Source organism: Myotis yumanensis, unplaced genomic scaffold (assembly GCF_028538775.1).
Source record: "Myotis yumanensis isolate MYYU_CA2020_CCGP unplaced genomic scaffold, mMyoYum1.0.hap1 SCAF_2, whole genome shotgun sequence".
NCBI classification, from domain to species: Eukaryota; Metazoa; Chordata; class Mammalia; order Chiroptera; family Vespertilionidae; genus Myotis; species Myotis yumanensis.
Window position 1 is genome coordinate 99,666,678 of NW_027223753.1, and position 26,013 is coordinate 99,692,690.

Below are 26,013 nucleotides of genomic sequence, written 5' to 3' on the forward strand. Positions count from 1 at the left end.
AATGTATGGCATGAAATGGGTACTAGACTTCTAGGGGAAATCATTTCGTAAGTTATATGTGTCCAACCATTCTGCTGTATACCTAAAACTAATATAATATTGTATGTCAACTGTAATTGGAAAAAAAAGTTTTTTTGACATTTAAAAAATGTTAAACACACACACACACACACACACACACAACACACACTGTGTACACACCAGCCTGGGTGTGGGAGCTCATGAGAGAGGAAGGAGAGAAGATGAGTTTGAGAAGGCTGCCGGAAATCCTTGACCTGGAACCCTTGCAGATGCTGCCTGGGGGTGGGGAAGGGGCTGCACAGGGCTCAGCTGGGAGAGAGGAGACAAGGTATGCTCTGGGAAGGGGCTGGGCCTGGCCTGGGAGGAGAGGAAGGGATGAGACCAAAGGAGACCCAGACGAGGCTCTGAACTTCCTCATCACCCTCCATCCAGAAATACGGTGCCTGAGGAACAGAGCCTTTAAGGAGATGTGGGGGACCAGGGAGCTGGCCCCGCAGATCCTTGGGGCCCACTCTTGCCTCTGTTCTTCTTGTTTCCTCCTGGCTCTGAACTGCCATGGCTTCTCCCTGTGCTGACCTATTTAGTGCCTCCCACTTTCTATGCTCTATGGCATGGAGCTATGCCCTCTGCTGGTGGTCCAGGTGAGTCCTAAGGCGGGGTCCATGACAAGCCTCTCTTTGTGTCCACCACAGGCTGCTCCCTTAACAAAGGGCTCACAGACTTCAGAGGATAGTCAGGGTGCGGGGTGGGAGGACCAGCAGCTCACCTGCATTCCTGGACCAGCATGTGCACACCAGAACTCCCCGCACTCCCCAGGTGCCAAGGGGGTGCCAGGGACCTTCCCGATGCACCCTTCTCTTGTCTGCCAGGGATGGCAGAAACCTGTGGATGTGGTTCCTGCCTTGTCATAGCAGCAAAAGAAACACAGTTGACACTGAACACCATGAACAAAAAGCCTGGCAGCCGACCAAGGCAGAGCCAGGCCACTGGCAGCCACAGCGTTCCCTGCCCTCACTCAGAGGCATGGCCCATAAGTCACAGGGGCACAGCAATTCCCAGATCTGCTTGAAGAAAAGTCTCCTGCACAAGGTCTTCAGGATGAGATGTTTTTATTCATCCCACATTCACTTGTTTGTTTCTTTCTCCTAATAAGACATGGAATTAAATTTGCAACTTTCTCAAAGTGCTAAGACTAAGCGCTGGTTCTGGACCAAGCAGCAGTCTGCGGGCTGCAGGGCAGGTGAGAGCGGTCGGTGCCTGTCCCTCGGCAGTCCCCAGCACGACCTCCTGTGGACAGGACCGGTGTGTCCTGGGGCCGACCAGGCCCGGCCCGCAGACTGCTGCACTGAGGCAGACACTGCGCCCCCCACACTGGAAAGGCTCCCCAGCAGCATGGGGAGCATCCTAACCACATCCTGGGAGCTAGCATGCACAGCTCTCCTCACTGACTTCTCAGACACAGGGAAGACATGGAGAAACTTTCTCTTGATGTTTTCCCTGTTGAATCTCAAACACCTCCCCTCCCACTGATTTCACAGGGCACTTTCCTGGTCTTGATTTGTAAGCCATTGGGCTCTGAAGCTGAGGAATTCACAGGGCTGGTGACAGAGCCTGTTCCTGGCCTGGCCGGCTGGGGAGCCTTTCCCAAATGTGGGTGCTCGATCCCACAGAGCCCGCACTCGCCGCCCGGGCAGGCTAAGGGCAATTGGCACAGAAATGTGAGCCTCGCTCTGCAAGTGTCGGCTCTTCTGCAGTCACTGTCTGCAGACAGTTTCCCGGCCTCTGTGTGAAGCAGTGAAAACTTACACAGACACAGAGGCTTTGCGGGGAATGGTGCTACAGGGGGCTGTTCACCAACATCTGGGTTCTCCTCAGGGGGACCTGCTGGAGGACTTGCTGTGGCTACTGAAAGGTGAGCTGGAGTGACACGGGTCACCTGCACGCAGAAGTCTTTAGGAGCCATTACACTGGCTGCCACATTTCTCACCCCTCACTGCCACCTGAGGTCAGCATGCATCCTCTGTACAGGGCCAGACAATGAATATAAACAAATAATTGGATTTTTAAAACTGGATGTGGGAGCAGTTTTAAATAGTATATTTAGGCTCTGTGGGGCATATGATCTGTCACAACTAAGCAGCACCTCTGCTGCGGCCTGAAAAATAGCTACAGACAATGTATAAGTGAGCAGGTGCAGCTGTGTTCCAAGAAAACTTTACTTACCAAAGAGGGAGTAGGACAGACTTGGCCTGAAGGTGTGCTGATGTCCAGGGAGAGGGCACTGTGGAGCAGGCAGGCCCTCAGCTGCCCATGATAGACATGCAGTCTAAGTGAGAAGTAAGCCTCTGAGGGTTTGTGGCTGCTTGTTATCACAACATAACCTGGCTCACACTGACAGATATAGGGTGTTCCAGACCCACATGCACCCATTAAGGTTCCTCAGGCAGTTTGGTGATGACTTTGGTCACCTGGTTGGTTTCTTATTTGGTTTATGGGAGAACTATTCTAAAATGTAAATAATCATTTCCTAATTTGGTCCAATGGCAGTTATAAACAAATAATTGGATTTTTAAAACTGGATGTGGGAGCAGTTTTAAATAGTCAGATGTGCACCTGTCCAACTACTAGGGTCTGGGATCGCTTGTCACAGCACATGACCTCCTTCATCCTGACAATTGCAATGGGAGAAGAGCTTTGGTGTTAGAGCCCAGACCCTGATTAGATGGCAGAGGTGCCTGGGAGAATAGGGTTTGGAACTCGCAGGATCTTAGGTTCAGGAATTTGTGAGAAGATGGAATAAAGAATGGGAAGCAGGTTTGAGGAACTAGGACTGTAGCTATTCTCTGACATATTGAACTTGAGGTACTGCTCCAGGTGAATCTATTAGGTAGTAAAATATCTATAGTTTAGAAAAGGACTGTGACGGGAGCTATGGCTGCGAGCAGGCTGGGCACCACCCACCCTTACCCACCACCAGCCTTCCAGACCTTCAGCTGACACCACAGCAGAGAGAGGCTCCGGGAGCAGACAGCCATGACTGGATAGACGAGGCGCCCTGGGTGTCACAGCTGACACCTGGGGGCTCATGATTCATTCCCTGACTCTCCGAGGAGCAGAAAGAACCACCACCTATAGCACTGACCTCACCCTGAGGAGAGGCCACCTGTGTCTGACAACAAACCAGCCAGGAGGCTCTGCGCCAGCTCCACTTAGCACACGAGTACACTGAGACTCCAGAAGTGACCAGGCAACTCTCCTAGGTGACACAGCTAGTGAGCAGGGGCCTCTGCCCCCCACTGCCCTGTGCCAAGTCCCAGACCAGCCTTCACAGAGTGCCCGCTGCTCTCTGCAGGGGCTGGCGGGCACTTTCCACTCCTCTGGCCAGAGGCCAGCCCTGGACATTTTATAGCAAAGGAAGGATAGGTGGCCTCTCGCCACCACTCCAGCCTGGAGCCAGGGGCAGGGCAGGATGAACAAGCCCGAGGGAGCTGTCAGAGCGAGCTGTCACTCACACCATTTGCTTCCATTTCCTCTGGGTGAATGAAAAGAATGAAAGCTTCTAGTTTTCCCTAGGGTGAGCTGTGCCTGGAGAAGCCCAGACAGGGAGGGAGCACACATAGGCCCAAGGTGTGTCCCAGAGGCACTCTGCCTGCTGCTAGGACTCTGAGCATTCTGTCACAGCTACTGCATTTTAGGGCCATTTCTATAGAAACCACAACCCCAGCACTCCCTTTCTATTTTAAAGGAACACAAAAGAAAGCTAGAAGAATCAGTGATGTTGAGGATCTGTATCTCAGCCACCTAAGGGCTCCCTTGTCCATGTGGCTCAGCCACACTGCTGCTGTGTGTTTGTGGCTGTGAGGATGGGTGCATTTGCTTTTTATCTGGTTCATGTTCCTCCACAGGGCTTCAGAATGAAGCCAGTTAAATGGCAGCAGGACCATCTTGTGTTGGGCAGCCTTTCTGATCTATGGCCACAGGCACATAGGGTCTTTAGGGGGACTCAGCTGAGCCACTTCCCCAGGCCTTGCACACCAGTCTGGCTGGGAGCGCACACAGGCATGGCCCACCCCGCAACAGACACCCCTGCGCTCCAGAAGAAAACTTGCTGGAACCCACGACCCAGGTCTCACAAAACCTCTGCCCCTTGTTGCCGGGAAGCCTTGGGTGTGCTGCACAGGAGCAGGCAGGGCTGGTCTGAGTTCGAGGTAAGCCTTGTCATCTCACAGGGGCCAAAATCACCCATGCCCCTGGGCACAGAGGAGCCTGGGTGCGCCTGCTCTGCTGGCCTGGAGCCTGTCTTCATCATGCCAGCCTGGCACTTGGAGGCCTGTTTGCTGAGGAAGGCAGTCCTGCAGAGTCTGGATTTTCCAGATTGGTGACCACAGAGCCCACTTCTGACTCCCAAGCTCAGAACTCCGGGACTAGGTCCCTCTCCCAGGGCAAATCCAGCCTGGTGGGGAGGAGGGCCCATGAGGCGGTGGCCACAGCAGGACCTGGTGTTCGGCATGCCCTAGTAGCCCTGGGTACGTCCCTAGGTTGGCCAGGGGATGGGCATCCCAGTGTGATGCACAAGACCAACAAAGCAACCCAAAACCAGAAAGGCAGCATGGGAGCAGTGGCAGAACCAGAACCAGGGGCTAGTCTCTGGGGCAGCCCGACCATGGACAGCATGCTGGGGCTGTGGGAAATAGCACGGGGAAGTTCATCCTAACTCCCGGCCGCTCAGTTCACCCCTTACTTCTCCCAACAACTGAAATAAATTGTGACAGGTGAAAACTGCTTTGCTTGACCTCTTGCCCTTTGTAATGACCTTCATTAAAATCTGGAGCCTGGCCATAACTTTCACCTCAAGTCAAAAGGACAGGAAATGGGTCTTAAGGTCCCAGTCACCTCTAAAATGAGCTAATACAGCACTTAATTCTAGTGGAACAAAGTGGGAACAGATTTTTAAAAATCTGTTTCCTCCTGCTCTTGGGGTTGTCTAAGTAGAGCTAGACTGCAGAGCTAGACTATAGAGCCATTGGACTGCTAGCACCCATGGGCTTGCTTGCTTGTTTTTAGAACTCCCAGGGAAAACTGAGGGTGGTGACCTTGGACCAGACATCCTGGCAGCCCTGGGTAGTTAACTGAAAATAAGGTCTCCCCTTCTTTTATTCTCCCCCTGCTCCTTTATCTTACTTGTGGAAGTAGAGCCGATGCCATGCCTAAAAAAAGAAGGCACCTGTAAGAATCTAATCTAATAAAAGAGAAACATGGTAATTAGCGTATGACCGCTACCCTTCCCATTGGCTAATCAGGGCGATATGCAAATTAACTGCCAGCCAAGATGGCGGTTAACCGCCAACAAAGATGGCGGCTAATTTGCATATGTAGGCACAATGCTGGGAGGCGAAAGGGAAAGGACGGAAGAAGGCCCCTGCCACTGACGGTGATCAGAAACCCTTGCCCAGGCCTAAAGCCTTGGCCAAAGACGTTAGGCCTGGGCAGGGGTGGAGCCTGCAATCGTGGGGAGCTGGGGGCTCCCTACACAGACCTAATGCCTTGGCCAGAGGTGTTAGGCCTGAGCAGGGGCAGAACCAGCCATCGCAGGGAGCAGGGGCGGAATCAGCGATCCTGGGCAGCTGGGGGTCCCCTGGCCAGGCCTAAGGCCTCAGTCAGAGGCATTAGGTCTAGGCTGGGGCAGAGCGGGAGATTGCGGGGAGCTGGGGGTACCCTGCCCAGGACTAATGCCTTGGCCAGAGGTGTTAGGCCTGGGCAGGGGCAGAGCGGGAGATCAAGGGGAGCTGGGGTTCCCTGCCCAGGCTTAACGCCTTGGCCAGAGGCATTAGGCCTGGGCAGGGGCAAAGCCTGCAACCAGGGGGAGCTGGGGGTCCCCTGCCCAGGCCTAATGCCTTGGCCAAAGGCATTAGGTCTAGGCAGGGGCAGAGCGGGAGATCGCGGGGAGCTGGGGGTCTCCTGCCCAGGACTAATGCCTCCACCAGAGGCCTTAGGTCTTGGCAGGGGCGGTGCCAGAGATTGTGGGTAGCAGGGGCGGAGCCGGGAATGGTGGGAGCTGGGGGTCCCCTGTCCAGGCCTGACACCTCTGCCGGAGGCCTCAGGCCTGGGAAAGGGGCCGATCCGGTGATCGGCGATCGGAGGGTGATGAGGGTCAACTCCTCTGGCTGAGGCATCAGGCCTGGGCGGGGGGCAGAGCCAGCAATCAGAGGGGGCTGGGGGTCCCCTGCCCAGGCCTGATGCCTGGGCCAGAGGCATCAGGCCTGGGTGGGGGGCGGAGCCAGTGATTGGGGGGAGATGAGGGTCCCCTTGCCCAGGCCTGAAGCCTGGGTCAGAGGTGTCAGGCTTGGGCGGGGGGGTGGAGCAATCGATCAGAGGGAGATGGGGGTCCCCTGCCCAGGCATGATTCCTGGGCCAGAGGCATCCTGCCTGGGCGGGGGTCAGAGCCAGTGATCCGGGGGAGATGGGGGTGCCCTGTCCAAGCCTGACACCTCTGGCGGAGTTGTCAGGCCTGGGCAAGGGGACGATCAGGCGATCGGAGGGTGATGGGGGTCGACGCCTCTGGCAGAGGCATCAGGCCTGGGCAAGGGGCTGATCCTGAGATTGGAGGTTGATGGGGGTCAACACCTGAGGGCTCTCAGTATGTGAGAGGGGGCAGGCTGGGCTGAGGGACACTCCCCCCCCCCCCCACCCAGTGCACGAATTTCGTGCACCGGGTCCCTAGTCTATAATAATAAAAGGGTAATATGCTAATTAGCTGGATGTCATTCTGGACATCATTCGGACGAAGCCGGGGCTGGAGGGAAGCCCGGGTCCTGGGTGCCAGAGGGCAGCCGGTGCCCACAGCCAGGGGAAGGAAGGCCTACTCTTGCAAGAATTTGTGCACTGGGCCTCTAGTAATGATATAAGTACTAAACAATGTGCTCAATCCGGTTCTGAGGTCTGGCCATTTCACTCTTTGTTGAAAGGGAAAGGAGTTGGCAAGTGTTAAAGAGATGCTAAAAACATCCAACACTAAACCAGGACATCATCCATAACACCATCAGATCGACTGAGTGCAAACTGAGACAGGATAATGTTATTCAAAGGCTATGCCAATCACATATCTGCCTTGGTAGTGACAGGGAGACACACCCACCATGGTCAGAGGTCCTGAGAATAGGCAGCGAGAAGGGTGCTGCCTTGACCTCCTCCATGCTAGTTCAGGGGACGGATGCTGAGCTCCGATCTGAGGATGGAGCCCCCAGCCCCAGGAAGGGTGCCCAGTGCCTCCCTGTCCATGCCCCGAGGATGTTACCTGGGTGGGAGCACTGCAGGACACATGCGCCAGGTCCCGGATCCTGGCCGTGGCCCGGGGGTCGCTGGAGCTGATCAGCACTGGAGCACTGATTTCCACGGAATGCCTATGGCTGGCAGCCTGTGAGGACCTGTGTGTCAGGCTGACTGCGGTGAAGGAGTGGCGTTTCTTGGCATTCTTCTTGCCGTCCACACGCTGCTGAAAGGCACTGACTGCCCCTGTGCTGCTTAAAGTGAGACCTGGGGCCACACTGGCCACTGCGCCGGGGTCAGAGGGCAACGAGGCATGGCAGCCAGACACAGCAGCTGGGCAGAACTTGTCCATTGCAATAAGCTGCTTGGCTGAGTCGTTGAGCTAAGTGAGAGAGGGAGAGGGGCTTCGTTAAACAAGGATCACATGCCACACCCAGCTTTCCGAGCTCACCCAGCCTGCACTCACGGTTAGAAATGGACACTGTGCTCAGACTGACCAGATCTTTCTAACAGGGCATCAGGTATGAGAGGTGCAGCCAAACACACAGCGAAGGCTGGAGTGCCATCTGAGGAGTTTATTGAAAAGGCTCTACCACATCTGCCCCAATGGAGCCCCCTGTTCCTGGGCTGCCCATTTCTGAGGGACTAGAGAGAGAGAGCAGCAAGGAACACCTAGCCATTATCTGCCAGTAACCATGGCAACAGGTTCTTGGCCTGCCTTGCAAATCTGGTCACCCTGGTAGGAGAATTCAAGGCATGTGACCAGAAGGCACTTTCTAACTAGTGGTGGCTGCAGGTGGCAGGAAAGTGTGGCTGGTGAATAGGAGCCTGACTCCGAGCTGACCTGACCTGGTTCATGAGAGGTTAAAACTGCATTCTTTCCAGCAACTCTGCAAGGGCTCAGGGCACAACTCCTTCCTTGCTCTTCCACCCTGTGGGGCCTTTACAGGGAGTTTGATTCCTGTGGAGCTTATCAAGGAAGGCAGGATGTGTTCCAGTCCCTGACAGCCTGGGTACTTGGGCCCCACGGCTTCAGGCCCCACAGGCAGGCAGTGCCTGAGGCTGGAGGGGCTCTGGGAGAGAGGTGCCCTCTCCTGTTGGGGTCCAGCGGGGCCTCGGTTAGATGAAGGGTCAGTTCATCATCTAGGAGCCAGAGTGTGCTCCTGGCTCTTCCACCTGGAGCAAGCTTTTCATCCAAGGTGTACAACGGAGCTGCTTCCCCCGAGGCTGCACTGGGCTCTCCCTCTGTTCATGCTAGAGGGGGAACTTGCAGCGACTGCAGGACTGAAGCAGAGATGGCTGGTTCCCATGGGCTTGGTGTAGCCAGGAAGGACACGCACTGTGAGAATGAGCTGGGCCCATCTGAACAGACAGTTAAATAAATCATGCTAGACAAACATCTGTGGAATTCTATTCTTTCTCCCTCCTCTTTTCAGAAGTAGCTGAAGAAACTGAGTCAATGCCAGCTAGCCCCTGGGACCTGCCCTGGGAAGCACAAAGGTAAATAGGAGGGAACTTGAGCCACTGGTCTGTTTTCTCCTCCCCAGACAGAAAGGGTGTGGGATGGGAGCCCTTGGTGGAGCAGGCCTGGCACATATTTGCTTGCAGAGTCTGGAATGATACACGAGGTTCAGATGGGAGCAGTCTGGGATGATGCACTGGGTTTGGGCAGGAGCAGGGAGAGCAAATGTGGCAAGAAAATCCCTAAGGGCAGGAGGCTCTTGCAGGCAGGTAAATGCAAGGACGCCAGCTGTGCACCTGCCTGTCGACTTCACCCTGTGCAGGACGCCCATGTCCTCAGCTGAGGGGGAATGTGGGCTGGAGCCTGATGGGGCCAGGCCAGAAAGGGCAGTGGAGTCTGGCCTCAGGCCTGGGTTGGGAGATTCCCTCAGCCCGGAGCCATGGAGGCTCTCATTCAGGGTCACTACCAGGGTATGGAGGCCACTGCTAACATCTTGATAAGTTAAAGCATTTTAAGGAGACAAAACTCCATTGAATTGCAGCGGTGGGAGCCCTGATGCAGCCGCTCTGCAAGGCCAGGCAGATCCTATACATACCACTGCCCTGGAGGCCCTTGGGCCGTCAGCATCTTCATTACAAACACTGTCTTTCAGAGGGAGGGTATGAAAATCTCACTCTAGGCCCCCAAACGGGTGATCTAAGTCCAGGATTGTTTACCTTGAAATGTTTCCTCCAACAAGCTCAGCTGCTTTGCTCTATTTTATGTCTTTTATTTGCTTGCTCCCTCAACAGTCCTAGCTTGAAGAACACCACAGCTCCTGTCCCCCACAGCCCTGTGTGGGCTCTCCAAAGGGGACCCTGGACTATGGTCTGCACCCACACTGCAGGGCCAAGTACAAAATAGAAAAGCTGGAAGGCACAATGCCCCTTATTATGGGCATCGGAATATGGTCTAAACACTCCCTGTGTCTCCACTTGGAAGGTTATTATACAGAATTAATAACAGAATTCCATTCTTCCCCAAAGCAATGGCCCTGGACTATCTCACTGAGTTCCACTGTTCCTCTGTTGAGTCAGTATTAGAAATTCCAATTTCAAGAACAAGAAATCCAGGCACCTACAGGTCAGGTGTGTGCACATCCAGCCCACTCGATGCCATAGGGAGCTGAGCATAGTGCCAGGGGCGCTGCACTGCCCACCACTGGCACTGCTGGCCACTGCCTGAGCCCATCCTCAACCACACCGCCCTCTCCTTCTCCACAGAGAACCAGGGTGCAGGGGTATGGCACCTTTCTCACCCCCCTCCCCCGTAACAATCCAAAGCCCATGATAGGTGCTGAAAGTGAGGGCCAATATATTTCCAGTGACTATAGTGCTTTCAACAAACTATAGGAAAAGTAAGAACTTCAGCTTTCAGGTGATGAATCCACACATTTCATCAGCAGCTCTTAGAGGTGAGAGAACATCCAGGGAAAGGCCTACTGATGAGGAACTGTTCAATTTTGTCTTCTTTACTAGATTGTTGTTGGTGACAAGTAGCTTCTTATTGGAGATAGAGATAGAGAGATGATAGATAAATAGATAGATAGACAATAGGTAGATAGATAAGATGATAGATTGAAGATAGATAATAGATAGATGATAGATAGATAATAGATAGACAGATAGATAGATGACAGGAAATTACCCAGGAATTGACCACCATGCCTGGAGTCCCGGGCTTGCTAGACTTTGATAGGTGCAGTGGGAGAACTTCAGCTCTGGGACTTGCTCCTGGAGACAAAGTTCACTGTCCAGGTAAGCTGCCATCACCTTTCCAACAAGCTCCATGAGCCATGTGACATGGTGCTCAGGGCTGGGCCTGGAAGCTGGCACCACCCACGCTGTCCCAGTTGGAAAGCCTCTCTCTGGGTGCACATGTTCACACCACATAGACCCACCATTGCAGGACACCTGCAGCTACCACGACCTGCCACCAGTGGCTCCTACATCAGACTCTTCAGAGCAGCCATAATATCCCATTTCCTCCTACTCGGACTGGAGAAACCAGATGGCTCTGCTCTGTGCTGTGTAGGCACCGCGGCTCAGTTTCCCAGGGCCTGGGGGACCCGGGAGATAATGAGCAAACATGGGAGATTTCCTCTTCCTTCCCCCACAACCAGAATGCTAGAATGTGCTGTAAGTGGCTGCTGACTGGGGAGCGGTGGAGTGTGGTGATGTGGACAAGTGCTTCCTGCTGAGGGTGCTCCCCTCTCTCAGCCAAGATGCTCACCTGGGAGTGAACGGGCTCTGCTGTCTGTCCACAGGTGGGGTCACCTGATTTGTATCTCAAGTGGGTACCTCTAACCCCCACAGACAGCACACTCAGACAGATTGTGCTTTGTCACCACACACATAACACAAAAATCAATGATTAACCAACGCATCCAGTAACTCCAATTTTGATTGTTCTTTATGGAAATAGAAGACATTTTCAACTACCATACGAATGGAAACAGAGTGGCAGCCCCAATGTTTAAAAGTCTTGATGAGCTTGTCCATTTATCAGAGGACCATCACTGGCGCTTGGAAAGGAGGGACCCCCCACAGAGCCTGCTCCCTCATGCTCTGCGGGTCCCTCCGCAAGGCCAGTGCTCAATCCACACGCTCCAGGGAACACATCCGGGGGCAGGCCAGCTCATAGTCACATGCCCTCCGCCAGGGTCCCGTCTGGGCAATGGGACAGTGATGGTCAGCCAAGGTGGCTTCCCTGTCAGGGACTCTGAATCCTGCCTGTGTGGTTAGCAACTGTGGATGAAAAGGGGCCACATGCTAACCTGACTAGCTCAGGGGAGGCCTGTGTGGTGGCTTTGCAAACTCAGAGACCTAAAGTAACCACAAAGGAGGTCTGAAATGAAAGCTTTTAAAATAAAAGCAGTTTATGGAAGATAGTCATGTTCTAAGCTAGAATCTTCCCGGACAAAAGTCAATCTTTACCTTAATTAAGTCTGTCTATTGTCTTTTGCATCTAAGATAACATATCTTTGGAATGTCAAGGTAACTCCATTTTTCTGGACCCCTCAGACCACAACCAATGCACCTGGACGAAGACCCTAAATTCCCTCATTGCTATTGTTATCATGTTCATTATTGACTATTTTTTTTTTTTTGTATATAAAGCATTACATTTTTTATTTTATTTTTTTTATGTTTTAAATTTATTATTATTGTGGAGGAAAGGAGCCACATGGTGACCTGAGAAGCTCAGGGGAGGCCTGCGTGGCAGCCTAGCAAACTCAGACTTAAAATAACCACAGAGGATGGTCTGTAAATTAAATATTTAACCACAAACAGCTTATGGTGGGTAGTCATGTCCTAAGCCGATATTTTCCCTGACAAAGATCAACTTTGATCCTTACTGAGCCCATTTGCCTTTTTGCCTCTATGATAACGTATCTTCTGAGATGCCTGGGTAACTTGTTTTTGTTTTTTAAATTAAATCTTTATTGTTCTGATTACATTTGTTCCTCTTTTTTTCCCATAACTCCCCTTCTTCCAGTTCCCGCCCCACCCTCCGCCGTCACTCCCCACCCACTGTCCTCATCCATAGGTGCACGATTTTTGTCCATTCTCTTCCCGCATCTCCCATTCCCCTCCCCCCCCGCCCAAGAATAGTCAGTCCATTCCCCTTCTATGTCCCTGATTCATTGTAATCACCAGTTCATTCTGTACATCAGATTATTTATTCACTTGATTCTTAGATTCACTTGTTGATAGATGCATGTTTGTTGTTCACAATTTGTATCTTTACCTTTTTCTTCTTCCTCTTCTTAAAGGAAACCTTTCAGCATTTCATATAATACTGGTTTAGTGGTGATGAAGTCCTTTAGCTTTTCCTTATCTGTGAAGCTCTTTATCTGACCTTCAATTCTGAATGATAGCTTTGCTGGATAAAGTAATCTTGGTTGTAGGTTCTTGGTATTCAGTACTTTGAATATTTCTTGCCATTCCCTTCTGGCCTGCAAAGTTTCTGTTGAGAAATCAGCTGACAGTCGTATGGGTATTCCCTTGTAGGTAATTGAGTCTCTTTCTCTTGCTGCTTTTAAGATTCTCTCTTTGTCTTTTGCTCTTGGCATTTTAATGATGATGTGTCTTGGTGTGGTCCTCTTTGGATTCCTTTTGTTTGGGGTTCTCTTCGCTTCTTGGACCTGTAAGTCCATTTCTTTCACCAGGTGGGGGAAGTTTTCTGCCATTATTTCTTCAAATAGGTTTTCAATATCTTGCTGTCTCTCATCTTCTGGCACCCCTATTATTCTGATATTAGTGTGCTTGAAGCTGTCCCAGAGGCTCCTTACACTATCTTCACACTTTCGGATTCTTTTTTCATTTTGCTTTTCCAGTTGGGTGTTTTTTGTCGAATCTTTGGTTTGATTCTTGTGCTCCTCTGGTCTGCTATTGGGTATAATATTCTTTATTTCAGTCTGTGTATGCTTACTTTCTAATTTCTTTATCGTAGCATCGAGGGTCTCATTAGTTTTCATGAGGCTCTGCTCAAGTTTATAGCAAGCCCTCAAAATTGCAATTCTTAGCTCCATATCCTCCATTTCTGTCATGTTTTTTTGTCTCCGCATCTTTTATGCTTTCTTGGTGCACCCCCTTGTGGTCTTTGTGCACAGTCTTGTTCTAGCCAAGCCTTAATTGTTGTAGTTAACACTAGAGGAATTTGACCACCAGGCCGACTGGCTGTAGGAATCAGCTGTGTGGAAAACGTCTGTCTTCTGGGGAGGCGCTAATCCAGCCTTTGCCTGAGGCGATCTGCAAATGGCTGTGCGCAGGGTTTGGGTGGGGCGGGGCGGGATCAACAGGGCGGGTGGAGGGAGCAGTTATGGCCGCTCTCAGTCCCGTTCCCAGAGGCTCTGCTTCTCAGAACCCCGGCAGCCGCTGCAAACCTCGGAGAGAAAGCTGCCCTCAGATTCCAACTGATGCCGGATAATCCCGCTTCTCCCGTTTGAGTCTGGGTCCCTAGAGACTCGCCCGGATCTGGAACCCAGAGTCTGAGACTCACTCCTGACCGAAAACGACAACCACGTCCTCAGCCACCAGCCCGCTTTGCGCGCGCACCTCGGTACCTTTGTATTTTCCACACTGCGCCTCCTCTGAGCCTTGGTTTGCTGTTCTCTTTCCTTCTAGTTGTAGAGTCTCTCTTCAGCCAGCCTTCCTGTGGTTCTGGGTGATGTCCATTCCATCTTTTAGTTGTATTTTTGAAATGGTTGTTTGCGGCAGCGGTCTCCGGTGTTTACCTACGCCGCCATCTTGGTCTCTTCCCCATTATTGACTATTAACTACCCTGTACCCACCTATGTAAAAGAAGTATGTCTATCATTTCACTTTTCATCCAATCCCAGAGGTTCCCTCCCTCACCAACCCCTGCTTTGCTTTCTCCCACCTCCCTAATCTATCACCAAGGGATTTCATATAACCCACATACACCTCCTCTTTTGATTGTAATGTATAAAATAAGGTGCAGAACTGCCAGTCTCTGGAGCATTATCTCAACTGATTGAGATTTTGCCTCCTGGCATTTGTCGGCAGTTTGGCTCAAATAAACTCACAAAATTCTCTATAGGTTTGAATGTTTCTTCTGTTAACAGGACCTTCTTTTTAAGATTTTGTCTCACCAACTTTAGCTCAGCTGTGATATTCCTCTACAACCACTCTTTTCCTCCAACCATAGAAACATCTAGAAAAGTAGGGAGGACTGTGGAGTTCCTTCCTTCCATTGTTTAACTAGTTCTACAAGTGGCCTGTTACAATAGGCTGTATCATCCCAGTTGCACCAGAACTTGGGGACCAAGTGGACTAAAGAAGGCTCTCCACAGCAACTTATAGGAGCCATGAGCCCACCCTCCAGGGGACCTGAGGCCAGCACAGATTTGGGTACTTGGTCTGGGAAAGAGCCACCAGGCCCTGTGCAGAGTGCGGTCACCCTGACACACCTGTTCTCATTGAGAGGACTTTAAGCTGAATGTGTGTAGGAGGAATTTTTAAACAAGGAATACGATTGGAAAACCAGACATATGGGATACAACATGAAAGGAAGGACACTGGGGTGAGAGGTTCCCAGCAGTTCTCAAGAAAAATAACTGGGAAATAGATGTGCACAGCGGCTCCTCCATCCTGGCCTGGAGACAGGAAGTCCAATCTCAACACATTTGCACCAGGGAGCAGTGGGGCTTGTGACTGAGATCTGGGGAGGGAAGTGTGTCTCCCCTGTCATGGAAATCCAGGAGCCAAGAGACAGGCCTGCTAGAGAGCAGCACTCACAATAGAAGAAGAGGGCAACCCACGAGTCCTTTTACAGACACACCAGATCTTTCCTGAGTACAGCCATGTCCTGACTGTCCCAGGTGCTGGGACTGTGACAGTAGCACAAGGCCATCTCCCGTGGAGCTGGGACTTCAGTGTGGACTGACTACTGAGGGAGCTTGTCAAAGATAAGGACTCAGGTTCTATAGGCTTGGGATGCCATGTTCATTGAAGCATTATTTATAATAGCCAAGCTATGGAAGAAACCTAAGTTCCCATCAATAATGGTGGTACATAGCACAATGGAATATTACTCAGGCATAAAAAAGAATGAAATCTTGCCATTTGGGACAACATGGATGGACCTACAGGGTATCATGCTAATGAAGTCAGTCAGACAGAGAAAGACAAATACCATATGATTTAGCTTATATGTGAAATCTAAAGAACAATAAATTAACAAACAAAACAGGAACAGACTCACAAATACAGAGAACAGATTGATGGTTGCCAGATGGGTGGAGTGTTGGGGGCAGTGAATGAAAAAAGTGAGGGGATTAAGAAGTACAAATTGCCCTAGCCAGTTTTTCTCAGTGGATAGAGCACCAGCCCGCAGACTGAAGGGTCCCAGGTTTGATTCAGATCAAGGGCATGTACCTGGGTTGCAGACTTCATCCTCGGCGCTGGTCGAGTGCATGTGGGAGGCAATCAATCGATGTGTCTCTCTCACCATGATGTTTCTCTCTCTGTCTCTCCCCCACCCTGCCTTTCTCTAAAAATCAGTGGAAAAAATATCCTCATTCCTCAGGTGAGAACTAAAAAAGAAAACTTAGCCTGCTATATTTGGAAAAAACATTAATTAACTCACTCCTAATGCCTTGGCAGGAAGGGCCAGACCAAATGATTTTGCAGGCTTTATACAGCCCAAGGACCAGACATTCCCCACCCCTGCTCTAGGAGGGTTTTCCCTTGCATGTCCAATCAGTGCAGAGCCCTCCCTTCACACAGCCAAATCTCGGTCTGTTTGGGCCTGATAGCTCTGCTGGCCTCACCCTGACACACAGATGTGCAAACATCAGTGGGTGGCAGCTAGAACTGGTATACTCTGAGATATTTTCTGAGTGGCCTAAGACCCAGTACTGGCAGGATAAAAAAATAAAGATCTGGAAGATATCTCTCACTCCTACCTAGTGACTCACTGAGAACCTAACTCATACAACTTGAGTGTTGCCAGAGACTCTTTCAGTGACTGAGTCTAATAGGCAGTTGGCAGGCAGAAGCAGGCAGAGGTGGATCTTGGGGTGGCTTTGGGGGTTTGCTGACCTCCCCAAGGCCCAGTGCTGGTAAAAGCAAGCCTTGGTGCACAGCTTGATACTTCTTCCACATACCCAGGTCCAGTAGAGGCAGCCACAAACTGTGGGTCACATTGTAACTCCAACAGGTTGTCCAGCGCCAGTCACAGAGAGGATCTGATATTGACCTGCACCAGAGACCCTCCCAGAGGTCCCAGAACCAACACATCCAGTGGCCAGCTTCAGACACCATCAGACACCCCAAAGCCACTAACTGGCATATCCAAAGGGAGATCTTATAAGGCACCAGACCCTGCTGAGACAAATTCCACTCCATGTAGTCAGCACCTGCAGAGCAGCTCGTCAACTGTGGTTGGGGTAAAGCCTCACAGTCTACCAGCCTGAGGGTTGACCCCAAGTATAAACATATAGAGAACAATCAAAACTCAATTAAAACAGGAGCCCACATAAGTCACACAAGGGGTAACCCTGGAGCACCCAGCACAGGTGATCAAGGAGACAGCACCACTGGGTCTCACAGGACACCTATTACATGAGGCCACCCTACCAAGATTGGAAGTCATAGCAGATCTACCTAATACATAGAAACAAACACAAAGAGGCAGCCAAAATGGGGAGTCAAAGAAATATGCCCCAAATGAAAGATCAGGAGAAATCTAGAAAAAAAGAGCTAAATGAAATGGAGGTAAACCATTCACCAGATATAGAATTCAAAAGAATAGTTATAAGGATGCTCAAGGAACAGAGATAACTACAAGGAACTTAATGAGAACTATAGCAGCATGAAAAAAACAAACATATAAACTATAAAAAAGAACCAGAAATGAAGAATATAATATCTGAAACAAAAACTACACTAGAAGGAATAAACAGTAGGTTAGATGAAGTAGAATATAGAATCAGTTATTTGGAAGACAAGATAGCAGAACACACCCAATCAGAGCAGCAAAAACAAAAGAGTTTTTAAAAAATGAGGCTAGTTTAGGGACCTTGTACCAACATCCATTCCCCCGGGCCAAATGCCCTAGGAGCTCTTCCCTTTGGTTCCCCTGGGCTAAGTGCCCTCGGAGCCCTCCCCTCTGGTTCCCCGGGCAGGTGCAAGCAGATATGCTTCACCACCACTGAAATTGTCTGCTTTGCTTCTATCTTGAAAGCAGTAAAGTTGACCAGCCACAGAGAGGAAACCTAGAAACTTTTGAATCTCTACATGTAGTAACTAGGGGGAGATGACTGAGTGACCCATGTCTGTGATAAGCTGGGACACCTTGTGGTCACACAGCCATCCAGCTCCTCTCTGCAGACCCTGGTGACCTACTACTGAGGCGGTGGTGGTGTCTCTGAGTTTTCGGACCCATGTATGTCTCCAGCAGCTCCACCAATTCAACTGTGTCCCATTTCTGCTTCTCATGTCTGAGTCCTGCAAAGGCCGTTCCTGACCCACAGTTTACCACCTGCTTCAGCCTCTCCCTTCTTGGGCCAACTCTCTAATTGTCTGTGTGTGCAGATGCACATACACACATGCTGGGCTAAGCAAGGCCTTCTGGTTGCTTCGCTCATAAGAGAAGTTTTCCCTGAAACATTTTATTTCCAGAAGAGCCCTGAGGCTTCCCTGGCACCAAGTCATGCCTCCTTTGGGTCAAGAAAATGCCCCTCCCCTTTGATGTACACCTGCCCACACTGGGGAAAGTGCCCGGGCTGGGGCCGGCAGCTGCACCCCAGTGCCCCACTGCAAGGAGCTTCACATTCCTCATCAGCCAAATGGGGAGGATGCTCTCTGCCCCATAATGCCCCGAGAAGCTGCCAAACCAGAGTAGACAATGAATGAAATAGTCACGGCTCTAATGGAACACTAGTCGGTGAGGTGGGTGAGACCTTCCTCCAAGGAACTGCTTGGATCTCTTCTTCCAAGCCAGACCCAAAGGCAGCAGAAGGCTCCTGGGGATGCTGAGGGCTCTCCCCACTGAACGGAAGAGCAGCTGGGCAGTGTCCTCAACTGTCTCCGCCTGTCCTCATACCAGACTCAGGTCCATTCTAGGCTCAGAACTATCACTCTTTACCCTCTTCATCATGGACAGTTAGCAGAAATTAGGGAGGGATTCCTACCTCCTCAGACCATCCCCCGCCCCCCCATTTGCTGCCAGAGAGGAGATGGTGTGGGCTGATTATGTGAAAGTGGGAGGTATGAGAATACACTAACACATACCCTTGTAGCCTATGTGATTGTCACCTAGGAAACCATCCACAAACACACAAACACACGGAAATATCCTACGCAGTATAAATAAGTACCATCATATTGCCGAACCACTTTGGAGGCCCTTTTCAGTTAACTGCGGGGGAGCAGGGTCTCCCCATTACTCTGCCTGAACAGCTGATCTGACTGTGAGGTGAACTTGATGTTTATATACAACACATCTCATCATTCTTTTCAGCTGCGTTTCCAGCCCTTGCAGTCTTCGGAATCTTAATTCTGGCCCCATGGAGAGGTGTTCTCTCAGACAAGCATCACAGGCAAATGTGTTAATGTGTCCCATGAGACTCCAGGCAGGTCCCCATGGAGACTCAGGGCACCAGGCCAAGAGCAGCTGTCCTCTCCTGAGGTCTCCAGACTGAGGCTGACTTCCAGCTGTGCCCCAGAGGACAGCATTCGAGTGAGTTCCGTCTCCTATCCTGCCACCCAGGCGTGTCTGTGTGCCTGCTTCGTGGGCATTATCCACCTGCAAACGTCGCTCAGCTCGGGAAACCACTGCAGGGGCTGCCATGTGGCATAGAAGGAGGGGCACACCTGCCCTCAAGGAGCCCCCATCCCCGCTGGGAGCGGAAATGAGCGCCTGTGAGAAAACAGGCACACAAGGCCAAGTATGGTCAGTGTCTGGGAATGACACGAAGATCTCCCATAAACACACGGATAGACCACCGAGCAGTTATTCATCTCACACACAGCAGAGTAGCCCTTCCGCTCCTCTGGGTGCCAGGCCTGGTTTGTGCTCCCATCATTGCCTTTAAGCCTCACAACTACCCTGGGAGGTCCATGCTGTTGCCCTCGTTTGAGAAAACGAGGCTCAGGCAGTTTTAGGAATGTGCCAAAGGCCAGACAGCTAGTGTGTAGTGTTGAGCCCTCTTGGTTCCATCTCTGAAGCCCAGGACACCCACTCATGGTCCTACCATTGGGGTGGACTTTGCCCATGAGAAGCAGGCCCGCTCTCAGGGCGCAGCCTGAGGGCCGTACTGAGGGCAGACCCCAGGTGTGCCGTCTCAGAGACAGTGGAAAAGGAGTGTGAGGCTGGCTTGGCAGGACTTCAGGCCGAGTGCTCATGCTTCAGAGGGGGGCCACCAACACCAGACCCAGTCAAGCAATGCTGGGCTCAGGAACCACAAGTACTGCCACATGCCCACAGCTCAGTGACCCCTCGGGTGGCACTGCAGCCCTCACACTTGGGGACCTGGGCTCTCTTGCCCCTGGACCTGAGGAATTCCCTTCCGCCGAATCCTTCTCACTTCCACTAGAACAGTGTGTCCCCAAAAAACCAAAACGCCGACGACTGTGCTTCCCCTTCAGAACCAGAGACGTGGAGGCAGCCCTGTCTCGTGTTTGGTTTGTTCCCTGAGGATTAGAGCCTGGTCCTCTCTCTGTCCTGAGTGGACACCCACTGTGGGGTCGGCCAGCAGCAGGTGAGGGAACCTTGCCCAGCAGTCATCTGGCAAACAGGCAGGTGCCAGTGAGACAAGACATCAGTCCCCATGTGGATGAGGACATGGCCACAAACAGTGACTGTCCACAAAATCAATGGGGAGAAAAGAACGGGGGGTGGGGGTGAGCAGGTTCAAGAGTGCAGGCTGGGAGCTAGGGTATCAGGAAGTGGAGCTGAAGGGCAGCGAGGTGAGGGGTCAAAGGCCTGGGGAATGAAAGGTCAGAGGTTGATGAGGAAGAGTCTGGGCAAGGGAGCCAGGTGCAGGCAGATTTAGTGCTAGCGACCAGCGGGCACAGGCCAGGGGTGCAGGTGCAGCAGGCAGCTGGTGCCGGCAGCTGTGGAGAGGATGGGTGAGAAGATGATCTCCACAGTCCACAAGGAGCAGGCAGTCTGGAGACAGAGCTCCCTTCTCAGCAAACAGGCTGCCCGCAGCACGAGGTCAGGCCACTCCAGGCCGGTTCTATACCACTTGTCCACTATGCCTGCCAAACAAGCCTGTGGCAAAGAAATGGATCCAGGCGGAAGAGGACCACACAGTCTGCAGAGCAGAGTTCTCCTTTACTTCTTAAAGACCCACGGCCTGATTGCACCGATGGAAAGCACACCGAGGCCCCCGAGGCCTCCTGTCCACAGCCTACATGCATCCTGCACCACACTTCAAAGCACAGCTGGGGGGGTGGGGGTGGGGCGAGGCTCTTGTAATTCAGTCCTGTGAGGAGCCTGAGTCCAGCCCCATTTCCTGAGCCCCAGGCTCATTTTCAGGGACAAATAGCGCTCCAAAATGTGCCATCTGCCTGATCAGTCTCCAAAAACAAAAGACAAGGCTCCCTCCTGGGTGCCAGTCTGGCTCAGGTGCAAACTCTGAGAAGGACCCAAGCTCCAACCACTCTGATCACAAACACCCAGTCCCCTCCCAGAGGAAGACAGTCAGCGAAACTGTGAGCCTTTGGACACACCGGGCTCTACCCCAAGGCTACGTATGAGGCAGGAGTCACACTGGGCTTTTACCCCATTCCTCAGGTGCTTCCAGACATGACTGACAGAGAAACAGTGAAACAGTCTCAGTCTCGGGAAATGCCCACGGGGGCTTCTTGTCTTCAGTGGTGCTGGAAGCCAGGAGTCTGTCTCAGACACATGCTGCGGCTGTGTCTTGGCACCTGGGGTGCTGGGATGGGGCCGGGCGCTGCACAGGCTGCAGCCCAACCCAGGGAGGCGCAGCACAGGGAGGAGCAGGCCCCTGCCTAGGGCTGCCTCAAGTGTGCCTGCCTCTGCTCCTGGGAGGAGGGAGGGTGTGCTCAGAGCAGAGGTGGACCTGAGGGTGGAGGTATGGGCATGAAGGGCCACAGGGATGGAAAGATGAAGGAGCCTCCCTCACATCCTGGAGGGAGTAGTATTTGAAAGGAAGGTCCCCAGTGGCTAGGGAGTCGGACACTGGGCAGACTGGCTTGGCCTTTGATGTGTCTGCAGGGACTATTGGCAGAGAGCCCGGCTGCTTGGTTTCCCAGCCCTGGGCAGCGCTCTGCCTCCCTGCCCGCGTCTGAGCCCCTCCAGGGAAGTGGGTAGCTGGCCAGCCTTACCCACCTTTGGCAGGGAGTGGTTGCCACGACCTTGGGGTTCCCTACAAGATTTTCTCTGAGCTTCTTAAATTGTAGTCTAAAGAAAAGTGTGTAAACATTAACTGTGCACCGTTTCACAGTTGCTCCCTCTGTGTAATCACTCCCAGGACCAAGATGTAAAACATCTCCACGCCTAGAAGCCTCCCAGCCACCTCTTCCCATCAGCCTTCCCCTACAGCCACCATGCTCTGACATCCATGCCAGGACTCCCTCTGCCTGCTTCTGAACTTCCTTTAAAATCACACAGCACATGCTTTTCTGTGTGGCTTCTTCCAAAAGTGTGTCTGTGAGTCATCCATGCTTCCATGTGCAGTAATCTTTTGTTCCTTTTCACTGCTGGGTAGTATTCTGTGGTGTGGACATACCACACTTTATGTATCCATACCACTGTTGGTGGACATTTGAACTGTCTCGTTTGGGGCCAGCATAGTCAAGTTTCTATGGACATTCTTACATATGCCTTCGAGTACCATTGTAAGCAACTGCCGGGGAAAGTCCCATGAGCTGAAATGTCTGGGAGCAAAGGTGTTTTACTTCTCCAAGGCACCATGGTGGTATTCAGGTTTTTTCACCCCCCCCCTGGGAACTGAAGCAAATGCACAAATAGAAGCTTACATGGTATGAAGGAAATTGTGGATCTTACAGATGTACTATAGAAGGGTGTGTGTGTGTGTGCATGTGTGTGTACTTACTGTTACTGCTGTAGGAGGATCTTAGAATGTCCTAGTCCAGTGATGGCGAACCTATGACACGCGTGTCAGAGGTGACACGGGAACTCATTTTTTTGGTTGATTTTTCTTTGTTAAATGGCATTTAAAGATAAAATAAATATCAAAAATATAAGTCTTTGTTTTACTATGGTTGCAAATATCAAAAAATTTCTATATGTGACACGGTACCAGAGTTAAGTTGGGGTTTTTTCAAAATGCTGACACGCCAAGCTCAAAAGGTTCGCCATCACTGTCCTAGTCAGCTTTTCCAAAATAAATTTGAGAGGACCACAAAATTTAGGGAAGGGAGAGGAAATGACTAGAGATAAGGCTGGAAAAAGAGATCAGGGTCGGGCTGCAAAGGGCCTTGAATGCCATGCTAAAGTAAGTGGACTTCATCCTACAAGAGACAGGAATCACCAGATGTGTTTAACAAACACCTACTGGCACCTACACACCGCTAGGTAGGTGTGGCAAACCAGCCTCGTCACCTACAAAGCTGAGTGAACTGCAGTTAGTGGGGGGCAGGGGAGTGAAGGGCTCAGTTAGAGCAAACAACCTGTGTCCAAGTCCCAGGTCTGCCTCTCATCAGGGATGACTCCAGTAGTCACAGGATGATGTGCATGCTCAGCCACGAACAGCACATGGACATACACTGACAAATGGTGCACTTGCGGGCAAACGCTCCTACATATACTAGTACACAGCGGTGACAGGGAGTCAGAAGCTATGCATACAAGATGCTCCCTCCTCAGCAGCAGCCCAAACTTACTAGAAACCTAGTGCTTCATAGTAACAGAAAAGAGAGGAAATTAATAGGCCTCCAATTAGCCTCAAATCATCTTTGCTTTAGGGATTTGCAGTTGGATGAACTTGCCGAATAATCCAGAGTCCCAAGAAGACATTGCAAATAGTCTGGCGACGTTTCCCTCAGCTCGGTATGAGCTCTGGGTTTGGGAAGACAAGAGCGACAGTACTTAAGAGAGCCTCAGAAAAATGGGTGCCAGGCACAGGTTTCCCATGAACACTGGGAAAGGTCCACAGGGGAGCCCTCCTTTGTGCCCAGAGTGAGATGGTTCGAGCCAGGCCTGGGAGAGACCACTCAAACCTGACCAAAGCAATTCTTATAGCACTGACATGGTGAATGAAAACCCTATTTGATCTTAGATCATTGTGGAGTAGCCTTTCTCTCTTAGGAAAGGGGGCTCCCCAGTCATGTTACACCTGGTCTGGTGAAATAAACAACATGGTGGGGGGGGGGGGGGCGGGGGAGGAGGAAGCGAGCCTGAGAGAGCTTGGCCTTACCTCCACGTACAGGAGGGGGAAAATTCCAATCTTGTCTCCCAGCATTCCCTCTGCCCAGTTGTCATCCACTCTTCTGATCACAGTCAGGATTTCATCCTGGAATTGCCAGAGCCCACAATGTGTACAACCACATGGACATCCACACAACAAAAGAGAAAACAAGAGAATCTGTTAGCACTGTTGAAGCCCAGAAAAGATTCTAAACAATGATTCAAAGAATGGTTTATTATCCATTCTGAAATATGACATGTGAAAACAGTCACCCCTTACATTTTCACCCAGGATAGCTCTCTTTTTTATGTAGTGATTACAGCTGCAAAGATTCTCAAATGTTTTCCATTTATAATATGCAGGAGTCCCTCCTTATCCTTGGTTTTGCTTTCCACAGTTTCAGTTACCTATGGTCAACTGTGGTCTGAAAATATTAAATGGAAAATTCAATTTTTGACTTTTTAAAACATCAGGTGCCTATACTTGTATTTAAGGATTTCTAGCATGGCCGGCATGGCTCAGTGGTTAAGTGTCAACCTATGAACCAGGAGGTCACGGTTCAATTCCTGGTCAGGGCACATGCCCAAGTTGCGGGCTCCATCCCAGGTGTGGATGATCAATGGGATTTTAGGAGGCAGACGATCAATGGGATTTTTCTCTAATCATTGATGTTTCCATCTCTTTCTCCCTCTCCCTTCCTCTCTGAAATAAAAAAAAAAAAATATTATTAAAAAAAAGAATTTCTGGTACCAAGAATTAACCAAATCTATATTCATTGCTGTGCTATTTACAATAGCCAAGATATTCAAACCTCCCATGTGCCCATCAATAGACAAGTGGATAAAAAAGTGGTGGTACATATATACAATGGAATATTACTCAATCATAAAAAAAGAATGAATTCTTACTATTTGCAACAGCATGGATTGACCTAGAGGGTATTATGCTAAGTGAAATAAGTCAGTCAGTGAAATAAGTCAGTCATGATTTCACTTATATGTGGAAACTAAAGAACAATATAAAAGAACAAACAAAATAGATTCAGAAAGCAGACTAATAGTAATTGTTGCATGGGGAGGCAGGGGCTTGCACTGGGTAAAAAAAGCAAAGTTTATTAAGAAGCACAAATTGGTAGTTACAAAATAGTCATGGAGATGTAAAGTGCAGCATAAGGAATATAGTCAATAATCTATAATAAGAAAAGCATAATATGCTAATTAGACCAGATGTCCTTCCGGATGTGCGTCCTTCCAGATGTGCTTCCTTCCAGACAAAGCCGCGGCTGGCGGGGGCCGAGGCAGAGGCAGCTGCAGTGGCGGTGGGGGTCAAGGCCCTTGCAAGAATTTCATGCACCGGGCCTCTAGTATTGTAATAATAATGTAATAATTATGTATGGTGCAGATGGGTACTGGAAATATTGGGGGGGGGGGGACCACTATGCTGTATACCTGAAACTAATACAAAATAATATGGAATGTAAAATATAATTGAAAAATAGCAAAAAGAACTCATATAAAACCACCACAACAAAAGCAATGTCATTAAAGAAGGCCTGGGGCGGGGGAGGGAAGGGTAAAGAGGAGGTTAAGGGGGGGAAAAGAGGGACATCTGTAATACTTTCAACAATAAAGATAAATTTTTTAAAAATGGGCAGAGGACCTGAATAGATACATTTCCAAGGAAGTCATAGTGATGGCCAACAAATATCTGGGGGGCAGGGGAATGCTCAAGATCACTAGCTATAAGGGAAATGCAAATCAATACCACAATGAGACACCACCTCACACATGTCAGAATGGCTATTATCAATAAAACAAGAGATAAGTGTTGGTGAGGATGTGGAGAAAAAGGAACCCTTGTACACTGGTGGTGGGAATGTAAATTTGTACAGCTGCTATGAAAAACAGTATGGATGTTTCTCAAAAAATTAAGAATAGAGCTACCATGCGACCCAGCAATTCTGCTTCTGGGTATCTACCCCAAAATTTTGAGAACACTTATTTGTAAATATATACATAGTTTATGTTCATTGCAGCATTATTCACAATAGCTAAGATATAGAAACAACCCAGTGTCCTTTGATATATGATTGGATTAAGCAGTGGTACATATATACAATGGAATACTACTCAGCCATAAAAAAGGAAATATTGTCATTTGTAACAACATGGATGGATGGATCTTGACAGTATTATGCTGAGTGAAGTAATTCAGATAGAAAAACACAAAATTCTTAATATTTCACTCATATGTGGGCTAGTATACAAAAAGCAACAAATGAACAACAACAAAAACCCCTCATAGATACAGACAACAGAATTATGGTAACCAAGGAAAAGGGGGTAAGGGAAGG

The 26,013-nt window shown here is 50.4% G+C and overlaps 1 protein-coding gene across 1 annotated transcript in view; it reads right to left on the reverse strand.

Moving 5' to 3' along the window:
- Nucleotides 1-26,013, reverse strand: part of SH3RF3 (SH3 domain containing ring finger 3) — a 273,022-nt gene that overhangs the window by 51,549 nt on the left and 195,460 nt on the right. Inside the window, exons 3-4 of the mRNA XM_070405853.1 lie at nt 23,670-23,765; nt 7,316-7,669 (exon numbers count right to left, since the gene is read on the reverse strand). Of these exons, the coding sequence (XP_070261954.1) occupies nt 7,316-7,669; nt 23,670-23,765 (450 nt within the window). The remainder of the gene's footprint in view (nt 1-7,315; nt 7,670-23,669; nt 23,766-26,013) is intronic.